The sequence below is a fragment of the Camelus ferus genome, chromosome X, assembly GCF_009834535.1.
Source record: "Camelus ferus isolate YT-003-E chromosome X, BCGSAC_Cfer_1.0, whole genome shotgun sequence".
Classification (NCBI taxonomy): Eukaryota; Metazoa; Chordata; class Mammalia; order Artiodactyla; family Camelidae; genus Camelus; species Camelus ferus.
In genome coordinates, this window is record NC_045732.1 from 47,650,129 (window position 1) to 47,674,754 (window position 24,626).

At 44.1% G+C, this 24,626-nt stretch overlaps 1 protein-coding gene across 5 annotated transcripts in view; it reads left to right on the top strand.

Annotated features, from left to right (window-relative positions):
• Positions 1–1,221: 1,221 nt before the first annotated feature.
• Positions 1,222–24,626, top strand: part of NHSL2 (NHS like 2) — a 241,463-nt gene continuing 218,058 nt past the window's right edge. For 2 of the 5 annotated variants that reach the window (XM_032475495.1, XM_032475488.1), the window contains exon 1: positions 1,232–2,255. In XM_032475495.1, coding sequence (XP_032331386.1) covers positions 1,976–2,255 — 280 coding nt within the window. In that variant the 5' untranslated portion in view covers positions 1,232–1,975. Of the gene's footprint in view, positions 2,256–24,626 lie in introns of all 5 variants that reach the window. The other 3 variants (XM_032475494.1, XM_032475487.1, XM_032475496.1) reach the window with 3 other exon arrangements.

The window sequence follows — 24,626 nt, forward strand, 5'->3', positions numbered from 1 at the left end:
CCGGAGATCAGTCTAAACAGCCCATAGGTCAAGGAAAAGTATCCCTGGAGAGTGCAGCCAAACCCCTACTTCCTGCCAGTCACTCTCTTGGCTTGGGTTTGAGTTTGCCAAATAGAGAATTTCAGGTCCTCATTCTGCAACTGGATTTCACAGTTCAGAAAATGAGTTGTCTTTTGCCTATCTGTTTATTCGTGTTTGAACTAGAACCCAACTTTCCTAGTATCCATGTTCCAATTTATTTAACAAGGGAGAGCGATTTACTGAAAAGGGTAAACAGATTACTCTTAACTAGTTATAGAGCCTTCTTGAATGGCCTAAAGGACAATTCTCTGAAGGAATGAATGAAAACAGGCCACACTCAGGATTGGGAGTGCAGACCCACATATTCTGTTCAAGGTGTTTTGCTAAAAGACTATAAGGGAATATAAGGATGGGAACATTTTTAGAAGGAGAGAATTACCAGAAGGAAGAAGTGGAACCACACCAAAGTCAAGGAAGTGGATTAGAAGATAATCAGATGGGAGCTCGCGTGTTGAAAATAAGTGTTGTGAGTGGCAACTCCCCAAGTGCACAGGGACATTTACACACTTGGGCACTCTGCTTTTCTCAGGATGCCAGTATCCCCCTCTCTTCTACCTCCTAGAATGGAGAGAAATCAGGACGTGACCACAGGGTTGTCAGTACTGAAAGCACACCCTGGCTCCTGTACCACCTCTTCAGAGGACATCCCAAGAGCCCATCTCAGCCGGGAGTCCTCACCAGGAAGAGAGGGCTTTGGGCTCCCTTTTTGCTTAAAATATAGAGTAGTGTCTCTGTTTCAGAAATAAATCTACTGTTCCAGAGAATAGGTTTGTTTTCATTCATTCATTCATTCATTCATCCCAGAGCCTTTACAGCAGTCCGGGCACTGTGGGACTCCCCAGAGAAACTGCCTTCTGAGAAGTCCAGTAAGATTTTTTTTTAGTTTTTAAAAAATACTGTTGAGGGGGAGTAATTAGGTTTTATTTATTTTTTTTTTAATGGAGATACTGGGGATTGAACCCAGGATCTCGTGCCTGCTAGGCATGTACTCTACCACTGAGCTATATCCTCCTCTCTGCAGTAAGATATTTGGTTCTTTCCCCTTCATTTCTAAGCTCCTAGGTGCTAGAATGCTGTACTCACAGTCTAGTCACCTAGCCTGTGCGTGGCACCGAGTACGTTTGGGGAAGGAACGTTAGATGAATGAAGTCAGACTATTCTGTGGGTCTCCGCTGGTTACTAGCTGGTGTGGGCGCATATGCGCTTAAATTTTTATTATTTACGAAGAAAGTTTAAATTAAAAAAAAAAAAACACCAAGGCAGGAAAGAACTTTAACCATCAGTACCGGGACTGGAGCTACACGGGAGGACGCGGGCATACATACTGTACAGAACGAACATCACACACACACTCACGCGCGCGCACACACACACGCGCGCACACACACGCGCGCGCGCGCACACACACACACACACACACACGCACGCACACACTCCACTCGCGCAGACATTCCTTCTTTTACGCTCCAGCTCGATCTTTTTACTCTTACTTCCCTTTCCCTCCTCTCCCAGATCAAGCGTTAATCTGTGAATCTCTGACCGCAAAAGAAGGGGAAAAAAAGGTGGGTGGGGGGATCCCGAAGTAGCAGAGCGAGGGAGGAGGAGGTGGAGAAAGGCGGGGAAGGAGGAGGAGGAGGAGCTCAGCGAACCAGAGTCAGAGGGACTGGTGGCTCCAGCGAGTGTGCAGCCCCGGGGGGAGCCGGCGCTCCAGGCTGGGAACCCGTCAGCCCGCCCACCCGCCTGGCGTCTTCGGCGCCTGCCCGCTCGCCGGCGCGCGCCCAGGGGCCTGCTACACCCGGAGCTGGGGCCGCCGCTCAGGGGCGCTCGGGCCAGGGGCGCCGCTCGGGACGAGCCGGCCGCGCCTCCAGGCTGGTCCCCCTCGCCCGCGCCGGGGATGCCGTTCTACAGGCGCACGGTGGTGCCCCAGCGCCTGTGCCCCCGCAACCCGCCGCAGCCGCTGACCGAGCTCCGCGACGTGAGCCACCTAGCCGCGCTCAGCCTGCTCCGGCAGCTCGCCAACCTCTGTGGCCACTCGCTGGCTCTGCTCGAGGACCTCGAGGGGCACCTGCTGGCCCTGGGGCGCCGCACCGACAGCCTGTTCCGGCGCACCGTGCGCCTCCGTCGCCGCCTTCCCTGCCGCCTGCTCGGCCCGGAGGACGACGAGGAAGAGCTAGGTAAGCCGCGCCCGGGCCGCCAGCGGTCCCGCGTGCACCCCGCCTCTGGGGGCGCCAGCCCGCGCCCGCTCTGCGCCCACCCCTCCCCCCGCCCTCCCCATTCCTCTTCTCTCCTCCCTTCCCCTCCCTTCCCCTCGGGGAGAAGGGGATCCCATTTCCCTGACTCCACGCCCGCCGCTCTCCGGGTGGAACTTCCTGCTCCTGGACCCGGCCGCGCCGTCCCGAGTGGCCATGTGCCCTCGGGGTTCCCGGCCCTGGGGTTGGCGGCCGCCTTCGGGGGATCCGAGGGAGGAAGGCCGGGGGACCGGCGGGGGTCCCCGGGAGCCGCTGGGTCCGGGACGGCTTCGGCGCCGCCCCCAGGCCCGAGGCGTCCTCATCTTCGCGGCGTCGGGAACCAAATGGCCGCGCCGCTGGCGTCTTTGCTCCGGTTTAGGAGCTCGGGGCCACTTTAGGAAGCGCGCCGGAGCCGCGGGCCACCTACGCGGTGGCAGGAGCCTTGGCGGCCGTGCCTACTGAATTTAAAACTGTGCAACTTCGCGCTGGAGCGCGCTCGAGGCTCTCACTCAGAGGAGTGTCTGAGAGCCCGCCTGCCTACTTCTCCCCGCGAGTTCGGGGCCCGGTGCTCCAGGAGAGGCCGGAATGGGTAGCGGGGAGGAGAGATTCTCCCCGTCCGCTCCGGCTTCGCTGACCCCCTATCCGTAGGGTCTGGCTGCACAGACTTGCTCGAGAGAACCATTTAAAGCAACTGTCATCAGTTTTGTGATTCCTTTAGAAATCAGCCATGCTTGAGAAATCCAGGGGCGCCCTGGCTGAGCACGCAGGACCCGTGAGAGGACAGGAGGTCAGCGCGAGCCCTGGTACATTACTACTTTGGACCCCCACACTTTGAATGGGGACTCATCTCTCCAGGGAAATGCAGTGATCCCTTTGAGTGTGGGGCTTTTGCTGAAAGCGAGGGGACTGAATGTGCTGGAAATGTTGACCACAGCTGGCGCATGCCAGGTTCCAGGGCCAGTTGGCGCCACCAGAAAGTTAGGGGAAAGAAGGAGCAGTGTGGACAGGAAGTTTCAGATGGAGGCAGAATATGGCTCCCGGCGGACTTGTGATTGCGAGCCTCCAGCTGCCTTGGGAAAGAATTGCCTGGGTCAACCCCTCTTCATTGCAGACCTCACCTCTCTCCGACTCCTTCTGGGAGGATAGGAGTCAGAGGCCCTGGCACTCCTCTTCAAAAAACTCTCTGACCTCCGAGGTAGATGGTGGAGGTCACTGGTGGAGAAAATGAACTGAGTCCTGTGGGGAAAGGACGGTGGAAGACACAGATGACTGCCAGATGGAATGTAGTCATGGGACCAGAAGTCTCTGCATGGCAGGGGACCAGGAAAGCTGGAGCCTTAGGTCTGGTTAGTTGTCAGTTAATGAGAGGGTAAGAAGGTCATTGCTGATTTTTTTTTTCTGGGGTCCCACTGACTACCCGGATTAGCCTAGGAAAAATTTGATCAGTCAGCTTGGGGAGTCATTTTCAAAATCCCCACATAGCCTGCAGAGAGCCACCTACTGAGTTCAGCAGGGTAAATTAAGGACAGCGAAGAGGCTCTGCTTTTCCGATTTGCATCTTTCTGTCCACTGAATTGGTCAGCCCTTTCCATGTGAGGGAAGGCATGGCTTCACCAAGTCACCTTGGGACCAGACCAGTGGCTGGATTAGAAAGAGATGGCTCTTTGCAATGGATAACTTTTAAAAGAAGGGAGCAGTTCTTCGGATAAATTACATTGGGTTGGCCTCTTTGAAGTTTGCAAGAACTGGGAGCATGGCCCATATCTTTGGGGTGGCCACTTGCCTTTGAGAATGTGCACGTCTCTAGGCTCAGAGGCACTGCTGTGTCAATGGAACACAGCTTCCTTAATTTGGCAAGAAGATCTGGTTTTCCATTTTCTGGTCTAATGCCCTGCCCTAGACTCGCCTGGAGTTCCCACTGCACACTTTTCTCTTCAGGAGCTTTGATTGCGTAGCACTTAAATTAGACCTTCTCAGCAATGATCTGAGCATAAGTGCCAAATGCAAATGGAGTTGGGGAGTGTAATCAGTGCTCCATCTGGCCACCCCCTGGTCGCTCAGGCATAAGCTTCAACAAGGTATTCAGCAGGTTGGATATTATATTTTGACCCCCAAATAAATAACACCTTTCCCCTCACCATTGTCAGGGCTTGCCCTTTTCTTCTTCCCTATGTCTTTTCCTCCTAGCACTCCTACCCTGTTACCGATCATTTTGCTGGTGGTCAGCACTCCCAGTCAGCCTTTTGCCCTCTATATCCTCTATCAGGCTGGATTTCCCCCAGATTCTTCCTCTAGCTATTTCTTTGGCCATGGGGGCAGGAAAGAACTGGGAAGGAGGAAGAAAGTTTTGGAAGCAACACGGCCAGAGTGAATGACACCTGACAAGCCAGCAGCTTGTACCCTCCCTGCAGGGGATAGCTTGACTGCCACCCCTGGACTGAGTAATGAGAAGTCAGACTGGCCCATAGCCTTCAGACTTGCAGAGACGAGACTGCAAGCTGGGCCGGGCAGGGAGGCAGTCGGTGGGAGGAGGGGAGGACAGGGAGAAGAGAGGGAGAGAGATAGAGGAGGAGAAAGTTGATGCTAAAAGGAGCCAGAGGTGTTCCTCTCCACAATCAGGGGTCATGCCCCCACCATCTTCAAGGTTACCAGGGTGGGATGGGGCTGGGCTTGTTGCCTGGCAACACCCTCTCCTCCACTGAAGGCTGTTCTCTGGTAACTTGAACCCCTTTGAGATTGCCCCTGAAGGTCTTGTAACTGGCCTGGGGTGGGGGATGGGGGTTGGAAGGAGGAGAGGGCGGGCTACAGGACTGCACTGAAGCGCCTCTGGTTGTGGATCTGTGACTGTGGCCTCACCCTTGGCATCGCCCTGCCTATAACTTGTATTTTTGCTCGCATCTGGCTTTGAATGTGACCCATTTTATTGCCTTCGTGTCTGGGACTCTGTGCTCTTCATCTCAAGAATGGCATGGTAAAAGCCAGTGGGAAATAGCTCCATGCCTTCCGCCATATGCTGAGTCAATCCAAGCTTTCCAATTCCTCCCTCAGAGATTTATTTAATGCTTGTAGGTGCTTAGATGATAATTACGAAAGCAATCAGGCCATTGGCCTGGGAGTATTATATCTCCTGTGCAAGCAAGGAAGTCACTGAAGCACAGACAACACTAGGTATGTTTAATAACACTGGGGAACTATCATGTTACATTAGCCCATGAACTTGCTGTGGGAAAGATGCTCTGTTCCTCCTTGCAATGATTTTGGCTTGTATACAGCCAATTGGGTCAACCGTGGAAACTCCCTCTTCATCTTTATGTAGAATTAATGCCTTTTGATTTTCCAACTTGGTGGCAACTCTGGCTCCAAATTGGACAGGATAGCTGGTTTATTTATGTTTAAATCATAATTCCAGTGCAAGGGGAGATTGTCGTAAATCTATATAGAGATGAATAAATGAAAACGGCACCTCTAGACTGCAGCCAGCTTACTGTTAGATGAGGTGTGGTAGACCTTGAATCTGACCGTCACTGCTGTTGAGGGGGGTATGATCTGCTTGAGTTGGCTGGAGCAGGGGGCACTTGGGGGACTTGGAACAGGCACTGCGCCAGGGCTCACTTTTGTCTCTGTCCTACCTGTTAGCCCCAGAGACTGCTGGGACTGTGGCTTGACAGACGGGGTTGGGGAGCAAACCCATTTTCTTTTAAATACCATGAAATTCCTGGTCTGCTTCATGGTATTTCCATGTGTTGAAAACATCTTCCCTGGATGTTTAGACACCAAAACGTCCACTAGTATTTCCTCCTCGTTGGAAACAAGAAATTTAACCTTCTCCTTTTTTAGATACATGAACAGCAAAAGCGATAAAAGCATCAGGATGACAGGACTTAGAGTAATAGGAGAGGATTCAGGTGATGGCTCTTAGGCTCAGTTTTGATCTTTATGGAGTTGATTAGGGGTCAGTCAGGAGGAAGGGTGGCGAATTTGCATCATTTGTCCCTGTACTTCTCTGGTTTGGGTGGAGTCTGTGTATACTATGTAGCACCAAAAATTCAGTCATTAACCATTATGGGCGCCATGACACTTGGCTCCTGAGGCCCAGAAAAGGGAAGGGACTGATCTAAAGTCACCCAGCTGGCTCAAGACCTTTAGTAGCCCTAAGTGCTGAAAAGATTATAGTGCCCCTCCACTCGTAATTCCAAATGAAAGCAATACTAAACCTTCAAATAAAATGGTATTTTAAAAAGTTACTCAAAGCTCCACATGTACGTTGAAAACAAAATGGCCTCTTAATGGATTCATTCCTTCTCTCTGTCTTTTGTACTCCTGTTGTTGGTGGCCTAAGGTGTGTACTTAATCTGCCTGTTGGGAAATGTGGCACTGGTTATAGGTCACACAGCAGGTCAGCGGCAGGAGGCCTTGATCTAGAGGCCGGGCCTTCTGACATCCAAGTCAGTGCTTTGCCCTCTGCAGGGGACGCTAAGTTCAAAGTCAGTTGTTCATTGAGAGTCACTCCCGTGGAATTTTTTTTTTTTTATTCTAGCTGGAACTGCTTCAGGATGAGGAATAAGTCCTGCTACCTTTGGGAACTGAGGAATGCTCTCGAGAATAGGCCTTCTGTGGTTTCTGCAGTTGGGACTTGGGGAGTGAGATGCAGGCAGAGGGTAGGAAGGAAGGTCTACTTTGCGTCGTGTAGATGCAACAGATGTGAGGCAACAGGCTCGCTCTTTTGTTGAAACAAAACAGTCTCTTTTAAGCTTTGAGTGGGAAATAGCTTTGGGAAAAGAATCTTCAGGTGGGAAGTGGTGGCTGGGCCAGTGACCCTGACACTGGCCTCTAAAGGTCACCTTTCCATTGCGTCTTTCCCTGCAATCCTTCTGCCATCTTTATACCTTCTATTCTCTCTAATAACGTTTAATCCAATTGTGGACACTCCTTGTCACATACCCACACCCTGACTATTTCCCATTATTACAGCAGAGCCTGGTTGGCATTTCTAAAGGCACTTTTATTAAAAACCAAGGGGGATGAGAAAGTAAAATGATTACCAAAAATGTATTTAGCATACATGTTTCCAAAGTATGCATTTATTAGTCTTCAAAGCTTAAGTAGCTTAACAGGCTTCCCAGCTTTGCTGTACCCTTCCCGAGGGCCTCAAATCACCTTTTTCTCAGATTATTACTTTCTATCCTTGAAGAGAGGGCACCAGTTTGTCTGGGTCCTGTCTCCTTCCCACATTGTACCCTTGTGCTGGGTGCTAGAGAACCAGAGGTAAATGAGACCCAGTCCCTTCCTTTGCAGAGCTCCCAGTCTGCAGGGGTGGGTGCCACCTCGTTTCCCATCACATCAGCACAGGGTGCCTGGGCATCCAGTCTTCAACTCTAGGTGGGGGAGAGCTGATAGCTAGAATCTGGACCGCTTAGGATTTTCCCATTCAGTCTGGCTTGGGGTCCAAGGATGGAATTTGGACTTTTGGAATCCACTATGGTAAAAAAAAAATTAAAAAATAAAAACCAAACAATGATAGAATGCTACTGTGAATTCAGCAATGCTTTTATGTGAACCTGTAGATTTAAAATTGATGACCTTCTCGTCACACGTAGGCAGAGTAGTGCTTCTTCAGTAGGTGAACAATGCTTAGCGGATCTGCAGACTCATGGACTTCCTGTGATAAGTCCTCTAGAGCTGTCTAGACGGCCCTCTGGAGTCTTCTACCCTCAGTCAGGAACCACTGGCCTAACCTTCCTGACTTGAGGTCTCAGCTCTTCCCTGCTCTGAAGAATTGCATGATTTCACACAGATAAGCCCTCATTGAAGTTTTCAAGTTAGAGGGCACAGGGTGGCAATATCTTTCTTATCCACTTTATTTATTTACTTTTCTTCCAGTTTTATTGAGATATAATTGACACACACCACTGCATAAGTTTAAGGTTTACAGGATGATGATTTGACTTATATACCACATCACGCAATGATTACCACAGTAAGTTTATGAACATCCATCATCTCATATGGATACAAAAGAAAAGAAAAAATATGTTTTCCTTGTGATGAGAACTCTTAGAGTTTATTCTCTTAACAACTCTCATATATAATATACAGCAGTGTTAATTATATTTATCGTGTTGTACATTACATCCCTAGTACTTGTCTATCTTATAATTGGAAGTTTGTATCTTTTGACCACCTTCATCCAATTCCCCCTCCCCTGACCCATCCCCTCTGGTAACCACAAATCCAGTCTCTTTTTCTGTGAGTTTGTTTTCTGAAGTGTAATTGACCTACAACACTATGTTAGTTCCTGGTGTACAATATAGTGATTCAGTATTCTATACATTACAAATTGACCACCATGGTATGTCTAGTTACAACCTGTCACCATACAAAGGTATTACATTATTTTGACTATATGTCCCATTTTATCTCCATGACTCATTTATTTTGTAACTGGAAGTTTCTACATCTTAATCTCCCTCACCTATTTCACTCATCCCCCTACCCCCTCCCTTCTGGCAACCACCTGTTTGTTCTCTGTCTATGATTCTGTTTCTGTTTTGTGATATTTGTTCATTTGTTTTGTTTTTTAGATTCCACATTTAAGTAAAATCATATGGTATTTGTCTTTCTCTGTATGACTTATTTCACTAAGTATAAAACCCTCTAGGTCCATCCATGTTGTCACAGATGGCAAGATTTCATTCCTTTTTATGGCTGAGTGATATTCCATTATGTATATATACCACATCTTCTTTATCCAGTCATCTATCGATGGGCACTTAGTTTGCTTCCATATCTTGGCTATTGTAAGTAATGCTGCATTGAACATAGGAGTGCATATATCTTTTTGAATTAGTCTTTTCTTTTTCTTTGCAAAAATATCCAGAAGTGGAATTGCTGGATCATATGGTAGTTCTATTTTTAATGTTTTGAGGAATCTTCATAGGATGGCAATATCTTAATGGACAAGTCTACACTAATAATGCCATAAACAGGAGGTGTGTGGACTAAGTGTTTGCAGCAAGGTGCTTTGTGTGTGAGACAGACGGTCTGATTGTGCCCAAGACCAGGAGACTCCGTCCTTTAACTTGGAAGATTTGAGCAATCTCTGTCCTTCCCTCCTCCCTCCCTTCCCTTCCTCCCTCTCTCTCTTTCTAAAATGTAAAGATAAACAACAAGGACCCACTGTATAGCATAGGGAACTATATTCAGTTTCTTGTAATAACATATAATGGAAAAGAATCTGAAAAAAATATGTATGTGTATACATGTATAACTGAATCTCTTTGCTGTACACCTGAAAGTAACATTGTAAATAAACTACACTTCAATAAAAAACAAAATAAAAAATTAAAACATAAAATATAAGATCCTCAACAGAAAGTAAGCTTCTTGAGGGCAGAGATTTTTACCTGTTTCTACTGCCACATCTCCAGTCCCTAAAATAATGCATGGCACCTAATAGGCACTTAATAAATACCTATTAAGTTCAATCCCACCCATCTTTCTAACCATCACACATCTATTGAGCCCCTGACTCTGGGCCTGGGCCTGTGCTGGCTCTCTGACGGTACAGAGCTGAGCTAGAATGCAACCCCACGGTCCAGCGGGGAGAGCCTGGAATCATCATACTGCTGTGGGGCACGACTGGGGGTCATTGGAAGGCAGATGAGGCTCACCCGACTCAGCCCGGAGGCTTGGAAAAGCTTTGGGGAGGATGTGGTGTCTGAGTTCTGAAGGATGATCTGGAGCTGGCCAACTGGAGAAGGAGGGGGAGGGAATTCCTGGCTCAGGAGGTAGCCTGTGTGGAGGCCCCCAGCCCCCAGATCCCTGAGAGGGCTAGTCTGGGGGAGGAACTAACTCAAATGATTCTGGAGGAGAGGGTGCAAGGCACCTCCTGACTCAGAATGAGCCCTCAGAGTGGAGGTGGGGTGGGGAGGCCCTAACATCCTGTTTGCTGACCAAGGAGCTGGATACTGGAGAGTCTGGGGGAGATTCAAATGAAGCTGTAATAGGAACTGCAGATGTTCTTGGTCTACGTTCAAGTTTTCATTATCCTTGGGCAGATGACACCCAGACGACTTTGGTCCCTCCCTGTTTTGCATAGCCAGATCGTGGATCCCCCTAAGATGTCCAGGCCAGGAGAGGCTCCAGGCCACCATGAGATAGAATGAGAGAGAGAAGGCAAGAATCCACTTGCCTGTTCGTCCCGGCTGTGTGTCTCCAGTTGCAATCCAAGAGGAAATATATTATTCATGCCCTGCTTTTTTGTGAGTGGGGACATTTGAGGTTTGACTATATGTTTTATTTTATTTTATTTTTTGCTTTCTCAATAGCATAGATTCTTAGGAATGGTCTGTAATTCATCTAGGGGGAAAATAAAAAAAAATTTTTTTTTCCTTTGAAAAATGGACTCAAAGAGGAGATGAGTTTTAAAAATGATTCAGCTGTTTTTATTTTAAGTGAAATCATTTGCTTCTGAGAACAGTGTAATTAACTGCCTGGAAATTTATAGTCTGATTCCCCATATCTGCAGAATAGTCAGACTCATATTGTTCTCCCCAACCTGCAGGCCCTGAGGGGAGTGAGTTCTCCTCTATAGGGAGCTTGGGCTCTGCTCTCGTGAGGCCGCACATCACAGTTGTCAGCAATTCTAGTGATGTTGTTATATGCTCTTATGCCCCTTTGACCCAGTAATTCCATTTCCTTATGCTAAAGAAATAATCAGATGTTATGGGAAGAATGTTTGAGGATGCTCACTGAATCCCTTGGTTATTTATATTAACCAAAAAATGAAAACAACTTATTCAATAACATGGGTGTGGTTATGTAAATATTGACAGGTCTGTGTGACAGAATACTAGACAGCTAAGAAAAATCATGCTTGAAACAAATATATGAGGACCTGTGGACAGGCACAAAATAATGCTAAATGAAAACCCAGGTGTTAAATTACATGCACAACATTATCCAAAATAAAGCACACACATATAAAAAAGAAACTGGAGGGAGTGTATGTGCCAAAATGTTAACAATGGTTGTTATCTCAGAATGATAACGATGATAACAAATAACACAGATAGCAATAATTACTTTTATGAGATTATGGGACCAAGTGTTACTTTTTTCCTTGTACCTTTCTGTATTTTTCAAATTTTCCTAAATGAGCATGTATTACTTTTTAAAAAATTGAAGTATAGTTGATTTACAATGTTGTGTTAGTTTCAAGCATGCAGCAAAGAGATTTAGTTTTATATATATGTATTTTTTTCTCAGAGTCTTTTCCATTATAGGTTATTACAAGATACTGAATTTAGCTCCCTGTGCTATACAGCAGGTCCTTGTTGTTTATTTTATATACAGTAGTGTGTATCTGTTAATCCCAAACTCCTAATTTGGGGATTTTAATAAATAGAAAAAACAAACAGTAAATGACACGTTAAGGAAAAGAATCTTGGGATTTGGAAGCTGTGGATTTGTCTCACTTGCCCAGCACCTGAAAACCGACTCAGGTGTCTCAGAACCTCAGTCTCTCATCTGTAAAAAGGGGTTATTGCCTCCTAGTTCAGATTGTCATGAGGATCCAAAATAATGTATGGAAAATGCTGGGCACTTATGCCACAATCTTGCACACGATCGCTAAATACTAAGATGAAATTACACGAAACCTTTTGAAATCCCTGGATGGGGATACTGTCAAGATGAAGTTATAATAAGACTGTTTCCTAGACAGCTCCGAATCACAGCCATTCTTCCCTTTCGCAGACTATGTAAAGAATGCCCGCGTGCCCATGGAGGAGCCGCATCTAGCTTTTGAGGCTGTCAGCTCATCTCTCCCAACCCGAGGATTTTCCTTTCCCTTGACTCCTCCCTTCATTCTCCCCCACTGACATCTGTTCACTGCCTCGCCAACCAAGGGGAAAACATTCTTTGGAACTGAAGCCGAGGCACCATCGAGAGTCCTGGCAGCTCTGAGATGTTTCCTGTCACAGAGTCTGTGGTGCTGGCTGACCACAGGACCTGCCAGGCTTGGGACACCAAGGAGGAGCTTTAATGAAGCAGCAGAGGATGGATGCAGGTCACACAGCTAGGCAGTATCCCCTGCCTTAGGGGAGAGCCCTCGTCCAAATGTCCTGCTGGCTCTCTGTTCTCTTCTTGCATTGGGATGTCTTTGTGGCTCCTGGCATGGCTCTCCAGTTTTACAGAAGTGGCTTGGTTTATGGGTGAAGAAATACTTCCTTCTCACAAAAATTTTGGGGCCTCAGGATGTTGCAGTGATGTATTTGGCAGCTTGCCTGAGGGTCTAACTCTCCTCAGCATAGGTTTGGAGCCAGTAAGCCCTGACCTCCCAATCAGGCAGCCTCAAGTTCACGGGCACACCTTGGTAGTACCTAGAGCATGCCTGGACCACCAGGCAATTCAGTAATCTCCCTGAGTAGAATCTTTCACACTGCTTGTCTGGTTGCATTTTTCAGTTTTTAAAATTACAGCCAAAATATAGACCCTGGCTGCAAATTGGAATTACTTGGAGAGCTTAAAAAAGTTACAAATGCCATGGCCCCACCCCATACCACTAAAACCAGAACTGCTGAGGGATGAGGCCCAGGAACCAGAATTTTTAAAAGACCCCAGGTGATTCTAATGTACAGACGTAGGTGAGAACCACTGTTGTATAGATGTTTCAAACTGGAGGAGAGTGTCCAGATTTTCCCAAATATATTTGACCACATAATCCTTGAAAATTTATAATATATTTGTGGATAATGAGCATGAACTCTAACACAGGCTTACATTAAAGTAAGTGACCCCAAAAATGGTCTCACAGATGAATTCATTGTAAGCAGTAATAATGCCAAGTTAGACAACACACTTTTTAAAATTTATAAGAGAACAAAGGAGATTAGAAGAAGGAAGCCATTTTACTGATAAAAAGGAATAAATATATGTTAAGGTGAAATAAAGCATCTTTTATTTTATATTGTTTTGGTTATAACATGTCATCAACAACCACTAACATTTTAAAGGAGAACAGTATTTTTGTTTTCTTGTGTCATAACCACTTAATATCACATGTGATGTGACTGGGTTGGGTCCCTACATCAAGTCAACATCAATTTACCTCTCTTTGCAAAAGAATATAAAGATTCCACTATGCACAGGGTTGTTGGAGTGCAGGGAAGAGGAAGGAAACTTCCACTTTGTAATATTTGGTATTCCAAATTAGGCTATGCCAGAAATCATAAATAGAAGTTGAAATCGTTGCCTCTGAATCAACGTCTAGATTGGACTCCGTGCTTTCCTGAATTCTCTCATTTTGTGCCGGTAGATTATTGTGTTAATGATAGTGCAGAACAGTGAGAAAAACTGTATAGATGCGTTTAGTATTTTTACACCCATATCTACTTCAACAAAGGCAATTTAGAAGGAAAAGCATTTATCTCTTTTTTCCCCCTTCACGATCCCAGTAGAAATAGAGTTTTAGAATGTGGATCTAAGCCAGCAGCTGCCCAGCGGAAGGATGAGGAGCAGTCTAAAAGAATCTCTAGGATCGGTGGTTGGACTGACTTCGAGTGAAGAACCTCTCCTGTGGCTATTTTGGGGTCCTGAGACATCCACCTAGGTGGCCTATCATCAGCCCCTGAGAAATGCTGGGACAAGGGTGATAAGGGAAAAGGGGAGGCTCTAGGGGGTCACTTCTTGTATCCCCTCTCCCTGCTGTGATCAGAGGGAAGACATACTAAAGGCAAACCCTCTAGTTTGTGTGTCCAAATTGACACCGATGACAAACTGGGCATCAAGAAGAGACAGAAGAATCCTTAGAGGAATCTATTTAAGAAGACTGAGAAGTGGGTTTTCAGGAAGAGTTCTACTCAAAATGGTGAAAATTAAAGAAATGATTCAGGATGAAATAGTGGGGGAAGCATCCAGCTCCAGGAAAACTTTGCTATTAAGAGAGACTCATATCTTGAGGCTTCTGTATAGCTGAGTCTCACTGTATTCCAATTTCTAGCCCGTTTTACCTCTTGGAATAACGAGTTATGTAAGTTTACTCCCCATTGTGAAATAGCTCAGTGGAACCTTTCCCCCCATAATTCCAAATTAATTAAGACGGTAGATTTAGGAAGCAAATGTTAATGACTTGCACGGAGGCTTTACCTTTTGTGCCTGTAGTTTCAAATCTATCTGCTGCACGTGGGGAGGAGGTGGTGAGGGAAGGGAAGGAGACAGCGAAGGGGAGGACTCCTTCCATTCCAGTAAACATGTACTGAACTCCTGTTAGATGCCAGGGGGAGCTAGTAGCATACCTAGCAAATAGGTGTCCCCTCCAGGTAGAGGGGTTGCAAAAAGGGTGCCTCCCCTGGATGTGCCAACGAGGAAAACACACCCCTTTGGGTGAAACCTTTAGACAAAGGCACATTCTTTGAGCACAGCAGTTAGAAAGTCACTTGTCCTGGTCATAACTATTTTAAAATAGTGCATTCTCTGGGTGGACCAATTTGGAAAAGTCACCCTCTCTGGGCATAATAAATAAAGGTGCCCCTTCTTCTGTGTGCAGTCAGACAGGGCGTTGGGCTTAGCTGAATTTGGTCCCCAACTTGAGACCCCTTGGCAGGGTGCCCTTGTAGGAATACAACTTGCACAATTGTACAGGAGGTCTGATAGTGCCCGGGCCCGGGCCAGGTGGCAGGCATACAGATATTTGTAAGAGCTAGACTTTGTTCTTTAGGAATTTATAGAACGACCCCCCCACTCTCTTTAACTCACCCCATCCGCTGCCAGCTCCACCCATGCTGCCTCCCGCCTGGCAGAGATTCTCCTGATGGTGACAAAACATCTACCCTCCAGATGCATGGGCGGTCGTCTGCTGTTGGAGGGGGCTGTGCGGCTCCTGTCTGCGGCTCCAGGCTAAATGTCTACTTTCTCTGATGAACAACTAGAACTAATTGTTCATTGGGAGGGCTCGGTACTTCTGGGTTCTAGGTGGGAACATGTGGACATCATTTCTTTATTATCTGTCCTAAAACTTTGTTGGATCCTGTTTTGATGTGTTTTGAAATGGTGAGTTTCTGCATAGCTGAGATATTTTTCACCTTTAATTTTCATGTTCTTTAATAAAGGAAAGCAGTTTATCTCTAATCTGGAGATTTAGAGCTAGTTTCAAGGGCTAATTCCTACCTAAGTCATTGTACTAAAACTGTGCCAGGCCCTGTGCCAGGTATTGGTGACACTGAATTGATAAGACCTACCTTTTGCCCTTGAGTCTTTTTTAAATTGAAGTATAGTTGATTTACAATGTCGTGTTAGTCTCAAGTGTACAGCAAAGCAATTCAGTAATCAATCAATCAATCAATCAATCAATCAATCAATCAATCAATCTATCTGTCTGTCTGTCTGTCTGTCTATCTCTCTATCTTTCTATCTATTCCTTTTTAGGGTCTTTTCCATTATAGATAATTGCAAGTAGTGAATATAGTTCCCTGTGCTGTACAGTAGATCCTTGTCACTTATCTATTTTGTATATTAGTAGTGTGTATCTGCTAATTCCAAACTCCTAATTTATCCCTCTCCCACCTTTCCTCTTTGGTAACCATAAGTTTTTCTATGTCTGTGAGTCTTGTTTCTGTTTTGTAAATAAGATAGTTCATTAGTATCTTTTTTCAGATTCCACATATAAGTGATATCATAAGATATTTGTCTTTCTCTGTCTGACTTACTTCATTTTTGATGATCATCTCTAGGTCCATCCATGTTGCTGCAAATGGCATTACTCCATTATTTTTATGGCTGAGTAGTAGTCCATTGTATAAATATACCACATCTTTATCCATTCATCTGTCATTGGACACTTAGGTCGCTTCCATGTCTTGGCTATTGTAAATAGTGCTACTGTGAACATTGCAGTACATGTATCTTTTTGAGTTAGCATTTTCTCCAGATACATGCCCAGGAGTGGGATTGCTGGATCATATAGTTTCATAAGGAACCTTCATGAGTCTTAATCTTTAGTTGGGAAGACAGTATGGAGGGAAATGACCCCACTGCAGGCTGCTGGGTTTTAGGTAAAAAGCATAGAGCACAGAGGCAAGGAAGGCTTCCATAACCTTTTCATCTGTTGTCTTCCTGAAAACTCCTAACCACTCATCCAGACTCCCACTCAGACAGTCCCTCCTCTTTGCAGCCTCCTCCAACTCTCTCTGCTTATTCCTGCTGTGCTTTGTTCACTTTTGCAACCCTTGGTTCCTCCATGTGGCCCAACTTGGGAGAAGATAGTTGAGGCAGAGACTGCCAAATATGTACTGAAACTTCTTGAATTAATTTGTTTTGTTGAAGTATAGTTGGTTTACGATGTGTTAATTTCTGGTGTACAGCGTAATGTTTCAGTCATACACACACACATATATTCGTTTTCGCATTCTTTTTCATTATAGGCTATTACAAGATATTGAATAAAGTTCCCTGTGCTACACAGTATAAACTTATTGTTTATTTTATATATAGAAGTTAGTATCTGTAAATCCTGAACTCCCAATTTATCCCCTCCCATCCCCTTTCCCCCTTGGTAACCATAAGTTTGTTTTCTGTGTCTGAGTCTATTTCTGTTTTGTGAATCAGTTCATTTGTGTCATTTTTTAAGATCTTGAATTCATTTTTATTTCCTTTCCTTTACCACCTCTTGAAAGTAACATGACCTTCTTTGAAACTTGGAAGAACAGCCTGGCCATTCCTGGCCCCAAAATGAACTGGAAGCTAGAAGTTAGCATTCTCGCCTGAGAAGAGCAAAAGTCTGTTTTAAAGGTGGTGGGGATTTGGAAATAAGATAGAACTACTGTGGCCCTTCAGATCCTGATAAGCTCAGATGAGTTTGAAGGGTTTCCTCTACCCCAAGGGAAATCAGAGTTACATTAGGTGGTTGTGGGCTAGTGACAGGCCTTTAGAGATAGAAGTAGCCCTGGTTATGAGCCTGGCTTCTTTTGCTTATTTTGCCAAGGGATAATGCCCAATTTCAGTATTTGCTAATGGGGGTAATTTCAGTGCTGAGCCTGTTTTCTCTTTGTTGGGAGGACCAAATGAAATCCCATGTGGAAAAGGCTTTGTAAACCAAAAAATCACCCCCAAAATGTTATGTATTATCATCCTTGAGAACAAGGACAGTGGCTGACTCATCCCTCTTTCCCCAGCATCTAGTTTGGAAGGAAGCACACCGCAAATGTTTGTTGAATGACTAAGTGACCTAGCAAGAGATAGGTATTTGCATTTCTTTTTTTTCCCTAGAACTCTACCTTTAATACCAATAATAATAATAACTTTAATGATAATTTCCCTAATTATAAAAATAATACATGTTTAATGCAGAAAACTTGGAAGTATAGAAAGCACAAAGGAAAAACAAAACAAAAATCATTCTTGGTATCAACCAGAGATAAGACTTGACTACATGCTGAGGTATACTCTTTCAATATTTTTTCTGATGAATGTTTCATTTTTGTTTTGTAAGAAAAAGTTATCTCAATGCATCTACCCTTTTATGGCCCTTTTCAAATTAGTGTATCATTTAAGAATGTCTATATCATATAAATCATATATCTGAAAGGGGTTACCATCCAGAATATATAAAGAACTCCCACAACTCATCAAACAAAGCAAAACCTGTTTATATTTCTTTATACCTTTCCATATTATCTAATAAATATGCTATACTAGTTAATGCTTACCCTTACCTATTTTGTAATCTCTGCCATTACCAACACTCTGAAGCTTATAATACGCAAGAGATGGTTTACTGACTCCTAGATATTTTGGTCTGCAATCAGGCTGTACCACTGCCAAATTGACAGTGGTGCATGGGCTGTGACTTTTTCCTTAAGGGCTTAGGTCTCCCACTAGACTCATCAAGGGTGGGGGTTGTTTTCTCCCAGTGTCTTGGGATCCACTAGTTGCTCAATACATCTTTGCTGACAAACAAACAAGGAGAGCGAGTAGCATATTGTTTTTGCACTTCTGTTTGGCCTCAGATCAATTCCAGATGGAAAGTGACAGCTGTCACAGCTAGATTACCCTACCTTACTTTTTTAAAAAATTGAAGTATAGTCAGTTACTATGTATCAATTTCTGGTATATAGCATAATGTCCCAGTCATGCATATATACCCCGCCTTACTTTTGCACTAAGTGGATCCCCCTCTTTTTTTTTAAATTGAAGAAACTTTGGACAAAAAAGCCATGACTTTTGTTATTATTTTAAGAGCTTACCATGTACCTGGAAATATCTGAATCGTTAACTCATTTATTCCTCACCACGATTCCATGAGATAGCTACCATTATTATCCCCATTTTCTTGATGAAGAAACAGGCTCAGAGAAGAGTACATAATTTGAGAATTGTGGAGTAAGTCAAGAATGGATAATGGGAACCCTCGTGCATGTTCTCAGTTGTGCATGTTCTCAGTTGCAATGAATGGGGAGTAGGCTGTACTGCAAGTGAGGAGGAAAGGAATGTGTTTCTACCATCATCAAAGAGGAGCCTAGGTTGGAGAAAGAGCAGATGGAGGATGTTCTAGTGGGACTCGGGAGATTCAGCAGGACTATATCTGGTGGGGCTAAAAAGATAATGAAAATTTTGGAGGTGAGACAGGAAGAGAAAATAGGAAATTGACATTTTATCTGGGAAATTAGCTGGCATTTTTGCATTTCTTTCTAATTTGTGAAGCACTTTTATGTATGTTATCTCATACAGTCCTCGTGACAGCCCTGTGAGTTATTACTTCTATTCTTAAATGCAAAAATATAGATCAGAGACATTATAACTGACTTGCCCATGGTGGCAAGTGGGAAGGTTATGAAAACCAAGAAACCATTCATTCATTCATTCAGTAAACATGTACTGAGCACCTACTCTGTACCAGGAACTGTTTTAGGTGCTAGAGATACAGCAGTGAATAAGACAGGCAAAATGCTTTGTCCTCTTGGTGCTTACAAGCTAGATTAACTATGGTTTATTTCTTTTAAGTTATTCCTTCTCAAGTAATGGATATTGGTTTTGGTTTTCAACCTTGGCTGTGTTTTAGAATCATCTGGCACATTTTTAAAAAAACACTGATGCCTGGGCCCCACTCCAGACTAGTTAAATCAGAATTCCTGGGGGTGAAGCCCAGCCATCAGATGCATGTGTGTGTGTGTGTGTGTGTGTGTGTGTGTGTGTGTGTGTCTTAAACCTGCTCCAGGGGGTTTTAGTGTGCAGTCAAGCTTGAGAAACACTGGTTTAGAGCAGTCTCAACCTTGGCTTCTCATTAGAATCACCTTGGGAACTTAAAAATATGTATACCAATGCCTGGGCCTCCCCTCTGAGGTGAATAAAATTAAAATCTCAGTGGTTGTGTCCAGACATTTGTATTTGTATTTGTATTTTATTTTTAAATTGCAGTATAGTCGATTTATAATATTGTGTTAGTTTCCAGTGTATAGCAAAGTGATTTGGTTATACATATATATGTATATATCTATATTTTTTATTCTTTTCCTGTATAGTTTATTACAAGATATTGAATATAGTTCCCTGTGCTATACAGTAAATCTTTGGACTCATCTATTTTATACATAGTAGTGTGCATCTGCTAATCGCATACTTCCAAGTTATCACCTTGCCCCTCCCTTTTTGGTAACCAGAAGTTTGTTTTCTACAGACGTTAGTATTTTCATTTTTTAATTTTTTCTGGAGGTGGAGATAATTAGGTATTTATTTATTTATTTATTTATTTATTTATTTATTTATTTAAATGGAGGTACTGGGGATTGAACCCAGGACCTCGTGCATGCTAAGCATGTGCTGTACCATGGAGCTATACCTTCCCCTCCATTCATATTTTTAAATGTGTCTCCTCAAATGATGCCACTCAGTTCAGGGTGTGGGGTTTGCATGAAGCACTCAGGACAGAGAACAACTTAACCCCATGATCTCAGGCAATACCCCTTACCTCTCAAGTATTTGGCCCTTGGTCTTTCATTCTTGCAATAAGTAATTGTTGAACACCTACTATATCCCTGCCGAGTCCCTTCCTTTTCCTGGGTCCCGATTCCTCCCTCTGTATAGTGACAGACTTGGACATCGTAAGGCTTATGGCAGTTTAGTCTATAATTCTACAAGGGAGATTGGCCTGAGAATGTTAATGGCTCAGAGGACCCACTCTTGGAGACCTAGGTTAAATTATACATCCTCTTGACAGCAGTCTACATTACATTATGAGAAACAAAATTCATAAGAACCCCAAAATGTGAGGGCAAGTCTTTCTCACACTAAGCAGGAGCAGATTGACCCTTCTTTCCTTCGTCTTGTTCACCACCATGCTGACCACCGGGTAGGCGACACAGATGGGCATACGAGGGCAAGATCAGAGGGGACAACTCAACAAGATCAGACTGAAAGTCAATCGGAGGGAAGAAGGAAGAAAAATGTGTACCTTGCAGATCAAAAGCACCTGGAGACAGCAGAAAGTGAGCTCGAGGAAGGCAGCTTACCCCTTGGCCTAATTCTCTTTGCATCTGTAATTAGTCTGCTCTGTCAGAAGAAAGATGATAATGCTTGCTGTTGAAAGGCAACATAGTTAGCATAGTGGTTAAGTGCATGGACCCTGAGACCACCCTCCCCGGGTCTGAGCCCTCACTCTGCTATTTGCTCTCTTTATGACCCTGGATAAGTAGCCTGGCATCTCTTTGCATTACTTTCCCAATCTGTAAATTTGGGATCCTTATAATAATACCTACTTCATAGGCATGTCATGAAGATTACAAGCCTGACACATAGTAAATACTGTTACACAAAAGGTATAAAGAATAATTTTGAGTTAAATGTCGAGCACTCAACTTGTAATTTGCTCCCTAATCTTTCCTTTACATGAAATAGGCAACATTTTTCCAATCTTATAAGTGAAGACATCAAGGCATAGAAATGTCACTTGCTAAAAAAAAATTGACCTAGTTAGTAAGTTGTAGAGCCAGGATCTGACCCCAGGGGGATTGGTTCCTTAGTGCCCACTCAACCACAGGATTTTACTGAGTAATGACACAAGCCTTTGTCTACGTCTTGAGGCCCCTCTGATAAAAGCTGGGCCTGGGAATGCTTCAAAGGATGAGAACCTGGGTTCTGCTTAGAAGAGTTTACATTGTGGTTGGAGACAGCAGACATATAAATTTAAGAAGGTTACACTAAAAGGCTCATCATGCTTGGTGACAAGGGCATTCAGAGAGTGGACAGTGACAGCTTTGTCATGATGCCTGGCTTTGGACTGGGTCCTTGACAGACACAGGGAGGGTGTTCTGGACAGAGGGAGCTGTATGAACAAAGGCAAGGAGCTAGGGTGGTGGATGGCATTTGGGGGGTTGGGGAAAGCACCTTTTCTCCTCTACCACATTGTAGGGAATCCTTGGGAAGCCCCTCAAACTCAGTGCCAAGGTCAGGAGTGCCTAGTGCTACTGGGCTTCTTTCTGGGGATGTCATGGAAACAGATAGTCCAGAAGCACGTAAACTCAGGCTGTTGTAGCTGGACAGGCCATCAGAAGACCATCCAGTCCAAACCCTTCATAGCCAGATGGGGAAACTGAGGCCCAGAGGGGTGAAAGGATCAGCCGCAGCAAGCCAGCCAGCAGCAAACTGTGGTCAGCTTTGTCAGGCTGATCTTTCTGTGGCACAGCGATGCAGAAGAGAGCCTGGGCCATTTACTGGCGACATCATTTGGTAGCACCAGAGTCTACTCCTGCAGTATCCAGAAGTCATCTTCAGAACTTGCTTCCAAGTCTTCTGCTTCATTCAGTTTCCTGTATGGTTATAGACTAAGACTTGAACACAAGGCTTGGCAGACCTAGCAAGGAGGCACCACATGGCAGGTTGAGAGGAAGACAGGGGTGGGACCTAATGTGAGAGCCACCCTCTAGGACTCATTCGTGTTCTTAATCTTCCACAAAATATTATTTTTAAATACATTAGATAAAATAGATAGACTTACAAAGGAAAGCAATGCTACTGAAATACAGTTATCAAAGTATTTTTTTAAATTTTGATATGGTAATATATGTGTTTCTTTGCTAATACATTTTAAGTGACAAGATCTAACAGCCGGTCTAATAATTACTATAATTTTAAATGCGTGTAAGTGAAATTTCGAGATGCCTGCAGCAACTGTCACATGATACACAAATCTCTGTGATTTCTAAGACTGATAAAATCACAGGTACTGCTCACACTTCTGTGGTATGTTGCCAACACATCGTTTCAATTAGAGTTTAGTGGAAATAGAGGTAATTTTTTTTGCAGGCCTCCTGAACTCTCTTCATGTAACTCTCGGGGGTCTGTAGACTCCAGGTTAAGACTCCCTGCCCTAAGGCAAAGCGGATGCTGGAGAACCAGCCTAGCAAGGGATCTTAATCCTGCTCTAGAAATTGACTCAGAGGAGGGAACTGACTGCCCTGAAACTACATTCAAGATTGTACGTAAGGGGGGAGCATATAGCTCAAGTGGTAGAGTGCATGCTTAGCATGCAGGAGGTCCTGGGTTCAATCCCTAGTACCTCCTCCAAGAATAAATAAATAAATAAACCTAATCACCCTCCCCCCCCAAAAAACCCCAAATAGACAACAACATCAAAAAGGTTTTACGTGTATATGAATAGGTTGGTTGTCATTAGTGCTATTCTCCAGATAGTTCTGGTGCTCCTTCCAGGTACATGGCAGGCAGGACTGCACCTACTCAGCCCCTTCCAGTTAAGTGTGGCCATGTGACTCGCTTGGGCCAGTGAAATATTTCCCTGTCCAAAACCTCGTGGCTCTTCATCATCCTCACTAGAGATTCCTCATTCCTCACCATGAGCTGCAAGGCTGTCTGCCCTGCCAGCCTCTCTGACCTCAGCTCCCACCTCTTTCACCCTGGCCACCCTGACCAGTTGTGCTGGCTTCATTTCTATTCCTCACCAAGCTCATTCATGCTACAGGATCCTTGCATTAGCTGTTCCTTATGGCTGGAACACTCATCCCACAACTCTTTGTGTCTGGTTCATTTTTGACCTTTAGAACTCATTTTCCCTGTTAACACCTTTAAAATTTAAAAAAAATTATTGAAGTGTAATTGATTTACAATGTTAATTTCAGGTGTACAGCAAAGCGATTCAGTTATACATATACATATATACATACATTTTCTTTTCAGATTCCTCTCCATCGTATGTTATTACAAGAAATTGAATATAGTTCCCTGCGCTATACAGTAGGTCCTTGTTGTTTACCTATTCTATATATAGTAATGTGTATCTGTTAATCTCAAACTCCTAATTTATCCCTCCCCCACCCTTTCCCCTTTGGTAACCATAGTTTGTTTTCTATGTCCATGAGTCTATTTTTGGTTTGTAAATAAAATTTGTGTCATTTTTTTTTTAGATTCCACATATAAGTGATACAATATGATATTTATCCTTTACCTTTTTTTGGATAATGGCTTTATCTGAGATATAATTCACATACCACACAATTCCCCCATTCCCCCATTTAAGTGTACAATTCAGTGGCTTTTAGTGTATTCACAGAGTTGTAAACTACCACCACAATCAATTTTAGAATATTTTCATTACCCCCTAAAAAGAAACCATGCTCCCCTTAGCTGTCACCTCCCAATTCGCCATCCCCAACCAGCTCCTGGTAACCACTAATCTACTTTCTGTTTCTATAGATTGACCTATTCTGGACATTTCATCCAAATGGAATCATACAATATGTGACCTTTTGTGTCTGGCATCTTTCACTTAGCTTGATGTTTTCAAGGCTCATCCGTGTCATAGCATGTATTGTGCTCCATTCCTTTTTATGGCCGAATAATATTCTATTGTGTGGCTATCCCACAGTTTGTTGAAAACACTCACACTGAAGGACATTTGGGTTGTTTCTATCTTCTGGCTATTATGAATAATGCTGCTGTGAACATTCATGTTCAACATTTTGTGTGAACATGCCTGTATGTTCCATTTCTTTGGGGTGTAAATCTAGGGGTGGAATTGCTGGGTTTTATGGTAACTCTATGTCTAGCCTTTTAAAGAACTGCCACACTGTTTTTCACAAAGGATACACCATTTTACACTTACACCTGTAATGTACAAGGGTTCTAATTTCTGTACATCCTTGCGATTTCTCTATATCCTTGTTATTTTCCATGCTTTTAAAATTGTAGCCATTCTAGTGGATGTGAATTGACATATGATCATGGTTTTGATTTGCATTTCCCTAATGACTAATGATGTTGAGCATCTCTTCATGTGCTTAGTGGCCATTTTATATCTTTTTGGAGAAATGT